The sequence below is a fragment of the Anser cygnoides genome, chromosome 4 (genome assembly GCF_040182565.1).
Source record: "Anser cygnoides isolate HZ-2024a breed goose chromosome 4, Taihu_goose_T2T_genome, whole genome shotgun sequence".
Classification (NCBI taxonomy): domain Eukaryota; kingdom Metazoa; phylum Chordata; class Aves; order Anseriformes; family Anatidae; genus Anser; species Anser cygnoides.
This window is the reverse complement of record NC_089876.1, coordinates 42,285,995-42,303,158: the sequence shown is the minus strand read 5'-3', so window position 1 is coordinate 42,303,158 and position 17,164 is coordinate 42,285,995. Positions and strand designations below refer to the sequence as shown.

Below are 17,164 nucleotides of genomic sequence, written 5' to 3'. Positions count from 1 at the left end.
CGGGCTGGGTTTTTTCAATTCATGTTATCCATTGCACCTGTATCGTCCAACTCATTAAGTGGTAAACAAGGACAAACACAAACAACTGTGATAACGGCTCATTTTTGTTGCCCAAACTCTCTAAACATATTTCTGCATATTTAACAAAAATTGGGATCTGTATAAAGGTTTCCAGCATAAATTTAAAAAGCTCTTACTCATTAAACTGAAAAGGATATGTTATTTCACACAAACTAGACAGGCAGAACATAAGCATTAGAAAACAAGCTTAAAATATACTTAAATGAAAATGGAAGGATATCTGTAGAACAACCTTGAAGAAAGAATGGTGCAAGCAAACAGAAGATACTAATGACAGGCCATTTTGGCTGCAATATTAAATACACCGTCTTAGCACTGAAGTTAAACCCCCTGAAACGGCATTGTAAGAATCAACAGAAATCTCCACTTCTAATTGCGATTCTGCATATCTACTTATGGGCAGAGGCGACTCCAAACATTTGTGCAAAACGGGATGTTTCTTGCATCTGTAAAATAGGACGTGACCAATTACTTACCAGTGCCTCTTGCACAGCGCTCTTGTAAGAGATGGGCTAGGTTTTTACATCATTGGCATCCCACTGCTGAACCACGCTTCACCTGAGAAGCGCGCTTGCACTGCCAACAGGTTGGACACCGCACAAAACATGAGCCAGACTTTCTGCGGGCTCATAAGCTTGCACAGAGTCCGAGCTGCCGCAGAGAAGTCAGCAGGAGGGGCTTGCTCAGGGGGACCTAAGAGGTGGTATCCACAGGCAGCCATGGAGCACAAGAGGTAGAAGACTGGAGGGGACTGGGGTGGGTATGTGGGACAACAGGGGGTGGGGTAGCAAGCAGCACTGTGAGAAGAGTCCAGGGCGTAGTGAAACGGGATAGCACATGCCATATAGGAAGGCAGACAAATGAATAGCACAGAAAAAGGTGGCAGCAGGCAGGCTCTACCCCAGAGAAGGTTTGGAAACCATAGCTTCCTAAGGCTTTAAAGGTGAAAAATGTATTCCCCACTAAAAGAGAATCCAAGCATCAAAAACGTTGTAATTGCATTGAAACTACCCTGACCCAAAACCTGGGGCAAAGATGCAGGTATCCCCCCCACTGCTTTAAGGATATTCTGGACCACGTTTCATTCCAGGACTAGGCCTACAGCTGTTCTTTTACTTGAAAATGCTATTGCATTTTCTCTCTCCCCAATTAAAACAAACAAAAACAAACCACCACACAATACACATCACTAATTTTTCTTAACTAGCTGACAGCACTGCAAGCTAAATATCTGAAACTCTACCATCTGAATTAACCCTCCCCAAAAGGGAAAAAAAATAGATATTTAGTATACAAAGCCCCATTCGACCTTTTTTTTTAAAAAAAAAAGAAGCCTAATAAAAGCAGAGGTAGCTCAGTTCTTTTTTGTTGTTGTTTTCAACAGAATACAAACATATCGATCCTTTTTTTCCCCCATTCTTTCCACATTTCTTGGAAGATCTCCTTTTAGTAAAGGTTTTTAAGCCTGTCTTAGAAGTTTTATGAATAATTTATTTCCCTTGATGCCCTGATACTGAACTGCTACATAGTCTAGAACTAACAATGGCAGACAAGAGGAGATGGTTTCTAGGGAAAAGAGAAAGTCACATGTTGACCTGTTTTGTACAACAGACATATATACTAACCATAGCCTCTATAAATTACTATACTCTTAACTTCCTCAGTGAAATCCTAACGAAATTACAGTTCTATTACACAGATTTATTATTAAGATTTTTGATCTAGAAATATAAAGGAAGATGATGTTGAGTGGAAGGATTTGTGTTGTGTTTGTATGATTTAAAAGTAAGGACTGCACAGGAAGAGAGTAGTTAAGATGTAGATTTTACATACTGGGTCTTCAGTGGACTGATTTGGATTCATGGAAACATAATTCTCTTCACTGTCATGCGAGTCACTGCTGGAAGTTGTGCTATGAACTGAATCCGGTCTGGGAGACATGGGAAACCTGGAGGAGCTAATTACCAGGAATTATTTTACAAACAATACATCTTGAATATCTTAAACCTCCTGGTAAACAACAAAAATAAGCACATTAGAGATGAAACTTTCATTCAAGATTACTAGAGTGTTGCATTTTTTTGGTTACATTGTCTTTTACATATGATATTACAAAAGAAAAAATTAGTGACATACTTTGTCTTAACGCATGCGTGCATATACACACACACTTCCAAAGGAAACCTCAATCTGTATTACACAGGCTGAGAATATAACACAGATGTGTATACACATATTAACACTAGTCAACAAAAACAGTTAATCCAAATGAAGAAAAGCTAGGAACTTACTCTCGTGCAAAGCTTCTGGTGATAGGAGATCTAACCGGGGCTTGTAATTCTTCCCATTCAGGCAGCGGTTTTATTTCTAGTGGAGCTGGTTTTGCTATATAAGAAACAGACAACCTTAAAGCACAGAACATTCCCAAACAAACTTAAATTTAATAGCTTTTCAATGTGTAAATGTCAAAAAGAAATACTGTTTTTCAAATAATGAAAACTAGTTAGGAAATTCCTATAAGGCTATGATACATTAACCTGTAGTTTAAATTTTCCAGTTACTAAAAAGCAACAGTATTTAGAAAAAAACACGAATTAAGAATTTGCAAGATACACTCATACATACAATTTCCATTTCAAAGAGACTGAAAATGGCAGCATCATGTTCTGTGTTTACAGCGGCACAATGACTTGCTGAACTGACAAGTGCAGATAGGGTTGACAGTTTCAGCTTAAAATGCCAGCAAAGCCAACTCCGTATACTTTTCCTGGCTCATGGACAATGATTATTATGCAAACTCTGCTCTCACTGTATGCATATGCCCCTACAGATTAGGTTTCACAGCTCAAAGTGTGGGCAGAATCTGCAACTAAGTTTGCAAAACGGAGAGATGAGCCAATACCTAAGTTCCAAAAGGTGTTTGGCTTGCTTCAGTGCTCACCAACTGGAGAGCAGAGCAGCGTGTTTGTGCCATCAGTGACAGCTAATGTGCTAGAAAAGGTGCCATTTTTTAATTCCATTTTCAGAACAGAAACACAAGTTGATTGTTAGTGAGAATCATCATCTCTCCCTCGAACTTTTGTTTCGTCCTTCCTAAGCATTTAAAAAAATTCAAGAAGGATCATGGGACTCATAGGGAACAAAATTACATATGGTCAAACTGTTGCCACAGTTCAAATCTCAACTTCATTCTCCCTAAAACTGTTTTAAGAAGATAAAAAGCAAAGCCACTGAAATAACATCCAGCCCCACCCATCCCCCAAATTATCTGTTTGCTGCATGTTAAATTCACCAAGATCAAGTATCAGGCATGCAGAACTAGTTCATGTAGAATAAAAGCTGTCATAAGCGACCACATGAGGAACTGACAGAAATCAGTTGCTTAATCAGCGTGGTTGTCTTGCAAGGGAAAAAACAGAACTGTACTCATCATACTTTCATTATACTCACTCTTCAGATAGAGTTTACTGAAGAGTCAGCTATCTTACATATCAAACAAAGACTTATGATTCACATTTTCTGGATAAGCACGAGTCTTTAGCATCCCAAACAATTTTCTCCTTTAATTAAAAAGTCATAATTACTCAAAGCATATCAAGCCTGCTTCAGTAATTGTGCCACTTTAACTCACTTGCTCATAAAAAGCTGTCACCACAGCCTCAGAGGAGGACCTACAACTCATCTATGTCAAGGTATAAGGTATCATACGAGATAGGGTGGCAGAACTGAACTTTACATAGGCAAGATGATCCTGAAGATTGAGTGACAAAAATTATCAGCTCAGCTCCAGTCCTCTGTCAAGGCCTGAGGCTAAATGGCAGGTACAATCAGTGGCCAAGGTACTACTCCAGCAGAAAGAGTAAGGACTTCATCAACAGAATATTTCATCTGGTTGCAATGGGCTTTAATGACCAAAGGTACTGAACAGCAACACTTCTGTGAGATTTTTGATGTTATCTGTAATTTGCTGTACTTCACGTGACAACATCAAGCACCACCTCAGCATCTTGATTTAAGCCCAGAATAATTGCAACGTTCATGAAGTTACCTACATAAATCGCATTATTATTAAATGGTCACAGGATTGATATTTTGCCTTGCTTCAGCATTTAACCTACAACAGAAGACCCAAGTAAATGGTGACTTCAGGTTTATCACCTAACAAAAGACAGTTCAAGCAACTTACATGTGAGTCACACATACTTGTTTCTAAACAAACAAAAAAGTAAATCCAAAATATGAACAGCTAAAATTTAAGAGATTTAGCATCGATGTTAATGTCAAGGTAATGTATTCATCTGCTGTTCACAACAGAAAGGCTTTAATTTCTAACATAGTTTTTTGCTTGGCATTGGATACGCGTCTATGATCTTAGATTATAATAGAAGTAAGAAGACTAGAGGAGAGTTATAAAGTAACAGTTCGCTTAATTTTTATTTATTTTTATAAAGCTCCATATACATACAGTGCTCAAGTACATACCCTTTCTTCTTGTAGTAAAGTCACCTATGGTTTGTGAATCAGTTCGCTCTAAACCATGTGGTTTAGGTCTTAAAATTTTAGGACTTTGACCTAATTGGTAAAAAGAAGACTCTCTTAATATAATATTCTTTTTATAACTGGAAAATGGAATTTTGTAAATAAACAGCACAACCCCCTGCAGAAAGGTTAACACCACAAGCACAAGCAAGCTGCTGAAGGAAGAGTTTTACAGTCTAGTTAGGTCTCACGCTAAAGGCTTAAGCACCAAACTTGAAACAAAGAAAACACTGCATGCAAGTCATTTGCTGGAGGCAAGCATAAAAGCTATACAAAAAGGCTAAAACATGTATCAACAAATTTTGTAACTGACCACTATGTTCAAGTTGTATTACATAAATTCCATATTTGAGGAATACCTAGCATGACAGGAGAATAGTCACCTTTCAGACATAAGTCAAGCTACCCTCAAAGAAATTAAGTCCTCTTTAGCTCCAGTATTACATTGGAAATAGGGATGGTCTAGGGAAACGTCCTACCCACTACATACCCCCTTAGCTGAGAAGCCACCAAGAACTCCACACTGTAGTTAAACTTGCTACCGAGAGATCTGTATCGATCTGCATCAAAACCCCCTCCCTGACCTTGCAGAAGCAGGGTGACTTTCTTTCGAAGCTCCCAGCCTGCATACAGCACAGAGCATTCCAGCCCTCACCACAAACAGCCCTATCAGAAAATGATATCTAATTCTTTTTCCCATTGTATATGAACATGTACAAGTGCAGTGGATGCACTAATCATTCCCTAATATTCTATGCTATCATACAACGCAACCTTTTAAATGAACCTGGTAACAAGATGAGTACAAAATAAGAACACATTTTAGATTCAACATGCTCCCTCCAGGCAGTAGTAATATAACCCCCTTCTCAGTAAGGAACCTCTTAGCCAACCTAACAAAACTCTGCAAGCAGTCCTGGTCACATTGTGTATTTTAAATAAGTACGATCAATAATGCATGATAACTAACTTGTCATGAAAGTCTACCTGACAAAGGGTTTGTTTAATATTACAAAAAGTGAGTGCCTTCAAGTGGTACACCAAGAAGCCATATGAAAGGTAAAGATATACAATAAACCAAATAAGTTTAAGGCTGATTATGTTCAAAAGTTGCCCTACAGCACAAAAGGGAAAAGGACTGGCACAGACTCAGATGTGGGCTGGTTCTACCAGCAATGAGTGAGAACGCTTTGTAAAAAATAAATTTGGCAATGAACACCAGGAGTTTGCAAATCCCTACCCCAAGGGTTTTGCATATGAAGTGCTCTATTACTGTTATCGCTAAGTATTGGGAATAATCAAATAAGAAAGGTAAACAGATTTTTTTTATTTTTTTTTTTACTGTGTCTTAAATTTTACACAGCACTTCCAAGAGACCATGCAGGTAAGACTATTTATTTACTAATATTGCCACACAGCAGCTTTAAAACAAAAGAACATGAAATTATTTTCACACAAAGGCTTCTTTTCTAATTTCAAAAACAGATGATCCCTTAAATGGCTAGAAGTGCTGATGAAGAGACCAAGTGGCTGGGCAATGCTGACCAAAGACTTGAACTGTCAAGTGGTACACATGGTATTTCCGTAAAGTATGCTGTTGACTGGACCTAGATCAAAAGCATGACCCAACACGCTGCCAAGTTTATTCTGAGCTGATTCAATATTCCTAAGTACCTTGCCTACAACTCAATGATAAAAGCTTGCCTATACAGAAGGCCAAGATCTCAAGCTCAATTGAACAGATTTAGACGTTCAAATTCCAATGTTTTCTAATAAGAACAATTTGATGCTCAATATCCTTACCTAGTCATATTAATTCTGTTTCAGTTTTATAATCTGATTTAAAAGAAACTCAGGCCAATACAACTCAGTTTAAAATGCCAATCAACGTACTTACACATGAGCATAGATCTTAAGTATAGTGAGAAATCTAGCACACGTAATAGGGTTAATGAAATTATTTAACCAGCATGTACTTTATAACCTCTCCTCTTACAGCCAAATGTAGGCTGAAGCAACTGAAACCAACAGTATGGGAGAGAAGCACATGGAAGTCAGGGCTGTGACTCATTATTTCTGCTTTTGTTAATGATTCTATGTGGTCTCATGCAGCTAACCTTCCTGAACTATGTGATTATCCCTCTTTGTAAAATATGAGCATTATGTAATTGCCTGCCTCATACTTAAATTAGCACTTCAAAACTGTTCTGAGGCTTTCTGAAGAGCTATTTAAATAAGTACAGGTCCCTATAATATTTCTCTTGTGCATCAGACAAGAACATACAAAATGTTCCAGCATAAAATAGACTGAGTTTTCATCTCTTCCTCCTGAAAGACTGTTCAACCTAAAATAAATTTAGTGGCAAAACAGCTTGCTGCTACCAGATAGCCAGGATAACGCAGTTCCCTTAGTTAGTTTGTCACAGGGAGTTAAAATACTTGTGCAAGTTTTCCCTCTACAAAATGAAAAAACAAAAGGCCTAATCTCTTTTGAGGAGCTTACATTGCAGTAGGAAAAATCTGACACCAGGCAAAGGAAAAGGAGTTGGGGGGAAATCACAATCATGAGACTGATGTTTCTTATTTTTGGGTCTGTATTACAGAATTCCTCTACTCCATTTTTGTTCATTTAAGAAAAGAATAACGTAAGGCTATGGCACAGAAAAGCCCTTGATAATATCTAACTCCCTCAAAAGGCATGTTTTAAATAAATCCATCAAAGAATTTCAAACTACCATTCCTTATCTAAATATCAGCAGTTCTGCTACTCTATTAGTCATATCTACAAACAGAAGAACAAATTTTTAGGACTGAAAAAGCTTAAATACTACAATTGAAATTCCTGATGCTAACCTAATGTAACCTCTCTACTTTGCTCCTCCAAGCTTGCGGGAAGCAAAGTGCTCTCAGAGTAAAGAGCTGGATATAACAGAGAAAATGCATCAGACCTGTACAACGGACTGGTCTCCAATGTTTATTCTCCAAAATAACCGCCCAAGAAGGATGATAGGACCATTCCTCTAATTAGTGTACTAAAGGTGATGCGAGGTGTCTGTGAAGCTCCCAGCTCCATCTGGTATTCCAACACCAGTGACACTACGGAATGCATTTCCTATGGTTTAGGCCCACTCGCCCTCGTTTACCTCAGCTAATGTTTAGGCACTTATATGAGGCAACGCTTTTAATTTACAAACCTATTCCGGGAACGAAAAAATCTGGGTTAAAATACAGTTTATATCTTTTTTTTTTTCTTTTTTTTTGAACTAAAAGGAAACGTGATGTTAAAACACAGCTGGAAAGGAACCCACAGAAGAAAAAAAAGCCAAAACACCAAATAAGTTACAGCAAGTGAAACCAACCAAACAAGAAGTGAAAATTAGATGTTTTCATTGTTCAGTCAAGTCACCACCTGTAAAATGCAAAACGCTACAGCCAGAAAAACTCAGTTTCTACACACTCAGTGATACAAATACTGTGCAAGGGCACTCTGAGCTGAAACATCACTAACGAAGTCTATTTTTCTAACAAATGGCTGCTTGTAAAAACTGCCAAGTAGAACAAGTGATTATGGATCCAGCATTAAAGTGCAGTCAGATGGCATGAATTCTGCTCCTGGCCTTTCGGTGTGTGTCAATGCTGCCTTTGTCTTGCAACTCGTCAGGAGAAGAGTCCATTTCACTTGTTTGATTTTGTTTCAAATAATGGTATAATTGAAAAACGTTTTTGTTTTGTTGCTGTTTTTTCCCCATTACCTAACGTATTCTCTTGTTTGCCAAAACACCTTGAAATATGATGTGGGGAGGGCGAGGGGGAAGCAGAGAGGAAGGGTTCCCACTGCAGTGAAGTCCTGCATCAGAGTAGGTAGGTCCAGTTGTGGTTTTGAGAACACAAGGCACCCAGTGAATAGTCTCATTTTGTTTTCAGGCTATAGCCTTGAAGCACTAGTACTAACAAGACTTCTGTTAAAAAGAAGCTTGTTTTTTGAGTGGTTGCTTGCTCTCCATAGCTTGCTGGCAATGGATTTTACATCAGGAAATTGCAAACATCCTCATGAATGAGGCCAACACACTCTTTAAACGCCAGGTATTTAGAGCTTAAAATTTTAAAGTAAATCTACTAATGTGACATAAAATTTCAGAAATGTGTGATCTGCTAATGCTGTTTCCTGGCCAACAGGACTCTAATCCTCACGAGACAAGGAGATCAGACACAGGAATGCTAAAGCAGTGCTTTACTTGGAATAGAAAGGGGAGAGCAAGAGGGAAAAAAAACCACGAGTGTCCTGCATCAATAGAAGTACTTTGAGAGCAACATAACTAAAAGCATTTTTCAGTTTCCATTAAATACATAAAGATGCTGCATTTATTTTATTTATTTTTTTTAGAGAAACTGAAATTTGCAGAGGTCCAAGAATTCCAGTACTCAGAACTGCTGTGTCCTTTTCCTTAAAAAAACAAGGCTGAAGCTCAGTCTCAATCCCACAGGGTTTATTATTTGACTTTCAATTATGCAGAATAACCTCCCCCTTTCCTTCTCTTCCTCACCCCAGCGAACTCTGATTCCTGAGTACATGGTCTTCAACATGGAGCTCTACAAATATCCTGAATTTGCTTTTTCATCTCTGTTTTTATTAAGACTTTTTCCTGCCAAGGTACTTCTAATTAGAAACATGTATTTAGTTGCACAAGATTCATATCCATTTCCATACTAGTATCCTGCAACAAATAGGAGTATCGATACCGTGTTTAGTTCTGGTCAGTGATTCCACACAGAAGACGATGACTAGTCTCTTTACGACAGTAAAAACAAAGTGGAACCAGCTCAGTCTTTCAAAATTATGAATTAAAATCCGTCATCTAAAGAGATACTCTCCAGTTTTCTTAAACACCTTTATATTCTCCAAATAATTTCTCTCAGAGCACTGGTACTTTGGATACTCCAGAAATTAAGAATGAATTAGAAAAAACATCTGATTATAAAGGCAAAATGTATCTGATAGTTAAGGTTCACTGGTATTCATAAAATACTTGCCAAATGCCACAAAAACTATTCAGAGAATACCAAAGCTATTAATCACCCAAATACTATTTGACTGCTCTAATTCGAAAGTAATTCTACATGTCTATATTTAACAATCCCCCAACGCATGATCAACTAAAAGCCTTCAATACCAAAGGTAGTGGTTTAAGGCCAAAGTACAGAGTTCTGATGTGTTTATTGATTAGGAGCTTAAAGCTGTACGAAGATGTATGAAGTCCAAGGGACACTACTTAAGATTGCTTTCACTTTTTTTTAATGAAAACTGAAAAACGGAGCAACTTGTTCCTTGAAAAAATCAAGCCTAATGTTAAACCTATAAAAAAAATGCTAAAGGGATAGGAGGACTATGTATATAAAAAATGTTTGCTTAAACAGGCATTAAAATACAGGAAAGAAAGAAATGAGGAGAGGAAAAATATAGTGGGTTATCACCAGTATTCTCCTGCTCCTGCTCTCCCTAGGATCTCTGAAGTTCTACAATACCATCTCTACAACTGGTACCAGAGCAATTCTTGCAGTTTGTCTTTAGAAAACATGTTAAATGTTTTAAAACCATTACATCCAATAAGTTATAGCTTCATTTACAGCTGTAATGTAGCTATCCAAGAAAGTCTTGGAATTATTTGCTGTTTCAACATTTTCTGAGACCAATCACAGCTGCAAGTTAAGGATTGGTGGACCATAGCAAGACATTATTAAGTTCATTTAAAGCTTGTAACCAAAAAATATCCTCATAGAAGTAATTTAGTACTGCCATGGAGGAAGTATAATACTCTTGAAGTACTATATGTGGAGGAAGGCTTTGGAGCTTGGGGGAAGAATCAGTAAATTTGTATTCATCCTGCTTTAGGGACTCTGAGAAAACATCAAAACATCCTCCAAAGTGTTATTTTTTTAAAATTCTTAAATGGAACAAATACTAAGTGTAGCTTCCAAGACTAAATAGAACAATTAAGTGCTTGGATTTCTTAAAACAAAATGAAGAGTACTTCTGCTCTGAAAAGTCATAGTGAAAATTAGTTGCTTATTCATCAGATCTTCATTTTAGTTCTTCCTATGGATTAAAACCATCATTCATAATTTTTCATTGCCTACTTGTCCTGGAGCCTAAGTGATATTTCATTTAAGAATATGCAACTATCATAATAGTGTGGAACTCTGTAGTGTTGCCAACTTCTTTTAGACCTCTCCCCTTTTTTTCCTCCTCTTTTTCCATCATTTTTAAAGTAAGTCTTACCTCCTGTTGTCACAAATGTTTCAATTGTTTCTCTGAAGTTTTATTTCAGGATGCTGGTGTGGTGCTCCTGCTATATCAGGATGTATACTATGTTCATTTCGTCCAACTCAACACATGTAAATATTTAACAAGGCAACTGTTCACTAGGCTATTTATAACTCAACTTCATTATTAATGAGGGTTCTTAGTTTCCTTAACAAGTAACAATTTTGCTTGAGATTTTTAAAGGATCAGACTGAATTACTGCAAGGGGTGATTATGACTGTCATCCAGAAGCATCACAGTGGGTCGTATGGTGGCCAGAATAGGGCAGATGCTTCCTGTCACGTGTGGAAGTTCTGTGCATAGCTCCCTCTTCAAAGCCGGCCTACACTTTTAAATGTACTTTGGAAAACAAAATTTATGACGTTAATCTGTTTGGGAGATGCTCACGAATACTTACGGAAAAGACAGTCAGATTTTTATAAGCAGTCCACTTGTGTGGTTTGATCACAAATTATGTCATGTAACATCTTAAATGATAAAAAACTCTAAGAAAACCAACCGGATTAAGTGAACTCAACAAGTAGCAGCAATATTTTTAAAACAGTCACAAGTACCAACTCTGATAATTTTCTACCCCTCTCCCTTTGTTTCTTTTAATGTGCAACTGGGTATTTTATTTGCATGAAGAGAAATGAGTACATCACTAACTCTCTCTAAATCCTAGTTTACTGTTTGCTGGGCTTAAAATTACCAGGGCCAGCAGCAGTTTCTTTTCAAGATAATCATGTGGACTGAAGTTGCAAGAAGCATCTCTACACAAAATCCTGATTTATTTTTGTTGAAAGACAAATCTTTTTTGGGGGGGAAAAAAAGGTGAAAAGGCACTAGACTAGCTATTTGTTATTCTTGCCATCAGCAAAATAAGCTGTGAAATTCAATCCAAGACTAAGAATTAAAATCTTAAAAATCATCTTGAACGTAATTCAACTCTAACGACATTCAGATAAATATAACTGCCAGTGAAGACACAAGGAACAAAATCCAGTACACTGTTTTATCTAAGGAACAGGGAATCATGAGTTCTTGACCATTAGCAGTTTGCTTACTGATCCTGAATACATCGTTCCATCACAGCTCCCAACGACCCTGAACTGGTATCTGCACAAATTTGACTTCTTCTGTAAAGTGTTTTTTTAAATACTATGGATCAACATGAGAGTGTAATGCTACTATTTTTGTAATCAAGTGAGTTTTAACTTTTGATTTTCATTCCATAGTGGGCATGACTTGTTAATTAAGCAATATGCTCACAGTTCATATTTTTCTTTTTTAGAACCTTAAAAAAAAATCCGCTTTTGTACGAAGGCATGCTACCCTTTAGAAAGTGGAAGTTACCACATTACCCTAAGCAGAGCACCAGACTAAGACTCTGAAGGAGACAACTCTGCTACAAATTCCATCACAAAATTGTTTGATTCAAGTTGGAAAAATTACAACTTGAAAAAATAATAACTTAGAAAAATTACAACTGGGGGTGTCATTACCATGCACACAGACACCCCATCTCATTCAAACACTGTCTCCGCTGAGCTAGGCGAGTTTTCACAGCAGCTGGAGTAGAGGCCCACTCCTGCTCCAGCCATCTCCTGACCAACAAAACCTAATTCAAAACCCCTACCCTTTGTGTTTTCGTCCATGTGCTTTCCTTGATCTACAAATAAATACCACATTTGTATTGAAGATTAAGGTTGCCTGAACTCACAGATTTCTGTCAGGCCTTAAAGCTTTCTCACAGACTGCCAGCACAGCCAACCAGCACCTCCCTGTTCAAGACATTTTGCTATACAGAATTGTTCCTTGTGGAGTGGCAAAATGTTTGTTATGGTCCTACAAGCTGTCAGCAGGCTAGGATCACAGGATCCCCTGCCTCATATCACAACCTTTTTTAGATATTTTGAAGAGCCCTAGGAAAGCACAAGGTGAAGCAGAAGAAAACCTGACTGTTTGTTCTCTGCAGCCTTAGCTTTCCTTAGCTTGCCTCACTGCACTTGGGTACTTTTAATTCTACTGCTCCTTCTTTGATAAGCAGCATTTTGAAGAAGGAACATGTGAGTGCCCCAAAGTAAAATGCCAAAGCACCATTCTGCAGCAGAACCAGTCACAGAGCCTTTTAACAACTCAGAGAACATACCCAATTGCAAGAATGGATGCAACATTGATGCCGGTTGAAGCCTTTTGCTAGCAACAGTGCTTCCAATTTAGCATCATGACTACATGCAACCATAGCAAGCCAAAGAGCCAAAAAGCAGAAATACAAAATCACTGCAGACAACATATTATAATAATATACTATTAAAAAACAGCACCCTGAAAAAACACATTTTTAAGGAAAGATTTTTTTTTCATTCAGTTACAGATGACTGCAGAAAAGCATCTGGCCAAATGCTCTCAATTTTGTCCCAAGTAATATATCACTTACCTTTTGGTATGCTTCTCTAAAGAAATAGTAAAGTGCTTTGATTCCAGCTACTGGGGCCATAAGCCAACACCATGTTTTGAAATTACTTTCAAGACTTCCAGAAAGTACTGGAAGCCCTCCCTACTTACAGAAGCAGCTGTGAGCCAGAAGAGTGAAACTACATAAAAGACTTGAGATTGCACTGCATTTTCTCTCTCACCCCTCCAACCCCCCATGCTCTAGAACAAATCCATTCTAGAAAACAGACGAAAACAACACAGAACATCTCATAGCACCATGCCCTCCTGCTCAGGCTACTCCCACTGGGAAGGCTGAAGAACTTCTGGCTTTCAAAAACTGAAGAAGTGCCCACACACTGTGCATGTAGCTTAGCGACTTTTAGAAACATGTTTTGCTGACATTTAGTTTATCAACGTCACTGATTTTTATCATTCATTCCTCAGTCACAACTGGGAAAATTTTAACAACTTCTCTAGAACTTTAGGTGCTTATATCAGAGCTGTGAAGACATACACAGTCACTGCTGCTGATAGACAAATTGCCAGATCTTTGTTGCCTAGTCCATGATTCTCCAAAGACAGCAGAACAGAAATGATCAAGCATGACAATCGTTACCGTACCCATTTGCTACCATTGCCAAACTACACTGTCTGTAAACTTACAAGTGTAGAATAGAGGAGATGCATAAGCATGTACATTTGACAATAAAAAGCAGTGCCTTCCTCTTGTGCTAGTTTCACTGCATTATTTCTTCGTGACATTCAGTGCTAAAATTGCATTTGACAAACTTCCCTGGCCCACATTAAAACATGAAGCATTAGCTCTGGCTCAGTAAGCTAAAGGTGATGATATTTCTCAATATGCCTACAAAGAAGGAATAGCTACTTGTAGGCCGTGCAAAATACAATTTTTGCAGTAATGTCTGTAACCAATGAAAAAAGTACATCAGCTTCTTCAGACAGAGCACAATACAGCCCTCATACACCAGATCTCAGTAAGGGCAGTAACATCATATCTAGAGAAGCAGTGGTGGTTTCCAACAGAAATTCTTGAACCAATCATATTAAAAAAAAATTAAAAAGGCTTAACTAATGAGCTTAACTATTTTGTGTACCATTTCATCCCTATGTCTACCTAGACATTACTAAACATACTGGCCCACTTTTTACTTGTTATGCACTAATATGTGGCATAGCATCATTGCAAAACATTTATATGACCAGAAACAACCTTATAATAGAAGTTGCTACAAGAACTTGAAAGCTAAAACAGCAACATAGCTGGACATGAAGCATATACTTGCTTTCATTAGGTAAGGATCCAACTAAAACAGAAGTTTTATCCTATTTTAGTTCAAAAGTAACTGCAGTTTTATTTTCCCAAAAGTATTTCTGAAAGAAGTGATTTGCACATAGAGCAGCTACTAAAATGGGAATGTTATCATCCCGATGCATCATTGTATCTGCTCTTCACAACAATGGAAGTCTCACAGTAGTGCGCTTGATAAAACTTGAGTGAGCCAGTGCATGTGTTACTAAGATAAAACCCTTGGTGATAAATCAGAATCATTATCGTTCTTGGTAGCTCAAGATCTTCACAGAGTTGTGTTTTTTTTCAGACCCTAGGCATTCACTACAAAATATGTACTTTCATGGCTAGCCTCAAAGTGATGCTATCTTTTACACTGCATAAAATAATCATGCTCTTTTACGGTGATTCAGCTTCTAAAAGTCAGCAGGCAAAAATATGGCCAATAGAAGCTACACTGGGCACCTCTATACTCATTAAGAGATGTGTTAGCATATCTAAACATCCTGTTCCCTGTTGTTGGCTAGGTCTGTCTTATCTGTAAAGCATTGGTGGACAGGAGCAAAGCAGAAGTCTTACACACCACTTTTAAAAGGTAAAACACTAACTTAGTTTCAAGAAGAGAGATGCAAGAATAGCAACGCTTCCTCAGCAGACACCAATGTGACCGCTTTGCATCACCAACCAAGCTTTTCAACATAAAAATTAAATAGTTTTGAAGGTCAAGCATCTTATCAGTAAAATACACAAACCAGCCAGTCAGGGAAAATATTTTCAAGCAGCTCAGTGTTTATTTTGAGAATATTTTCCAGTATCGTGTTTCAATCTGTTACTGTCCAGTATTTCTTAAAAAATAAAACAGATCTACTGTCTGCTAACACTGAAACAATTAGGCACAAGAAGGTTGCCAAGGTTTTGAAAAAGGACATATTTCATTTTCTGAACATGGACAGTCAGAATGAGACGTGGCACTTCGCATTTTACACTGAGATCATCTATATCATAATGATACTGTCCAATGCACTTATTTACAGGCTGTTTTCACTTAATGGAAAAAAAGTCCATATAAAGTTTTATTTGGTTAATATTTTGGATCATCTGATTATGACATTAATTTTTCTCCAAATTCAAACCAGCCACTCTAAATCTAAATACTTTTTCTTTTCCTAAACATAATTCTACAAAGAGAACTTACTCAAATACAAAGTAGTGCAGACATCTGACCTAAATTTCTTGAGTTTCCTCTTCCACAATTTAGGCATTTCTGATAGGCTGATAAAACATTTCAGATTGACTGGGAAGTCTAAACCATTTATCAGTGATACTCTACACAAATAACTTCATCTGAACACATAGTATCTGTTGGTTAATACCACCAGTCACCTAAATAATCCATATTTTAAGGCAAAGTAAACCCAGTGCACTATGTTTAAGAGTGGTTTTGTTTTGTTTTAAGGATAGCTTTGGTGGGGCATCTACGATTTTTTTTTTTTTCAGTTTTGTCATTGAAGTTGTTGCAGCACCCTCAAACGTCTAACGGTTCTCTCTCACACATTCAGCTCTTTAAAATATTCCCACAAAACCACTTATTTTTGATTTATGACTGTTTAATCTATCACAGTCTATAAAGGCAACAAAATTCAAAATCTAGGCTCATATGCTTTCACTTACTGCAGTTTATACAAATAGCAATGCAAGCATGGCATCGAGCTTGTGCAATACAGCGAACATACCTTAACAATTGGCTTGAATTAGCAGTTTCCTTCTCCCATTTGGATCCCAAGGAAAACCTATATGGTAACCTCGTAGCCCATGTTAAACATCTTCCTGCGACTGCCCTGTGTGGCTGCTACCACTTAAGCACTGGGCAGCCCTAACATCAAGTGATTTTCCTTGCTTTTACAAACTGAAATGAAGGTTTAACATTATGTACTTACTGGTTAACACTTCCTTCAATCTATTTTTTCCTTCACTCGAACGCATTTGTAAGAATTATTCTATGACTACTACATACTTTAAATAGGGCTATAAAGCACACAATATACAAATCTTCTCTTATATAATTGCTAACAATGTTGACATCAAAAGCAAATACCCAAAATAGTTATTAATTTTTACATCATATAATGGAAATGTGTGCTGCTCCTGTACCAAGCATTATTATGCCTATATATTCGTATTCTATATAGTTCCTTGTGTACTCTCTTCATAGTGAGTTGGCTGTCCTCTCTGCACAAGGACTAAACTCATACTTCTGAGTGTTGGCAATTCTATGCTAATTTTTGATTAATAACTACAGAAATTAAATTTAAACCTATGCTTGGATTTGGTATTGTTACTGTAATGTTTTAACATCCTTAAGAAACAATCTAGAACTCTTTTATTGTATGGATACCTAATAGGATAAAAATTGTTGGAATATCTGAAAGTGATCATTTTCCACTGATCAGAAGTTGCAAGAGCTATTTTATTAGATGATAAGAGTAAACTTCTAT

The 17,164-nt window shown here is 37.3% G+C and overlaps 1 protein-coding gene across 12 annotated transcripts in view; it reads right to left on the bottom strand.

Moving 5' to 3' along the window:
- The window catches only part of GAB1 (GRB2 associated binding protein 1), a 95,963-nt gene that overhangs the window by 3,330 nt on the left and 75,469 nt on the right, over positions 1 to 17,164 (bottom strand). For 7 of the 12 annotated variants that reach the window (XM_066996046.1, XM_048075033.2, XM_066996044.1 and 4 more), the window contains 3 exons: positions 4,564 to 4,653; positions 2,373 to 2,466; positions 1,915 to 2,038 (listed from right to left, as the gene is read on the bottom strand). In XM_066996046.1, the coding sequence (XP_066852147.1) occupies positions 1,915 to 2,038; positions 2,373 to 2,466; positions 4,564 to 4,653 (308 nt within the window). The remainder of the gene's footprint in view (positions 1 to 1,914; positions 2,039 to 2,372; positions 2,467 to 4,563; positions 4,654 to 17,164) is intronic. The other 5 variants (XM_066996048.1, XM_048075034.2, XM_066996043.1 and 2 more) reach the window with 3 other exon arrangements.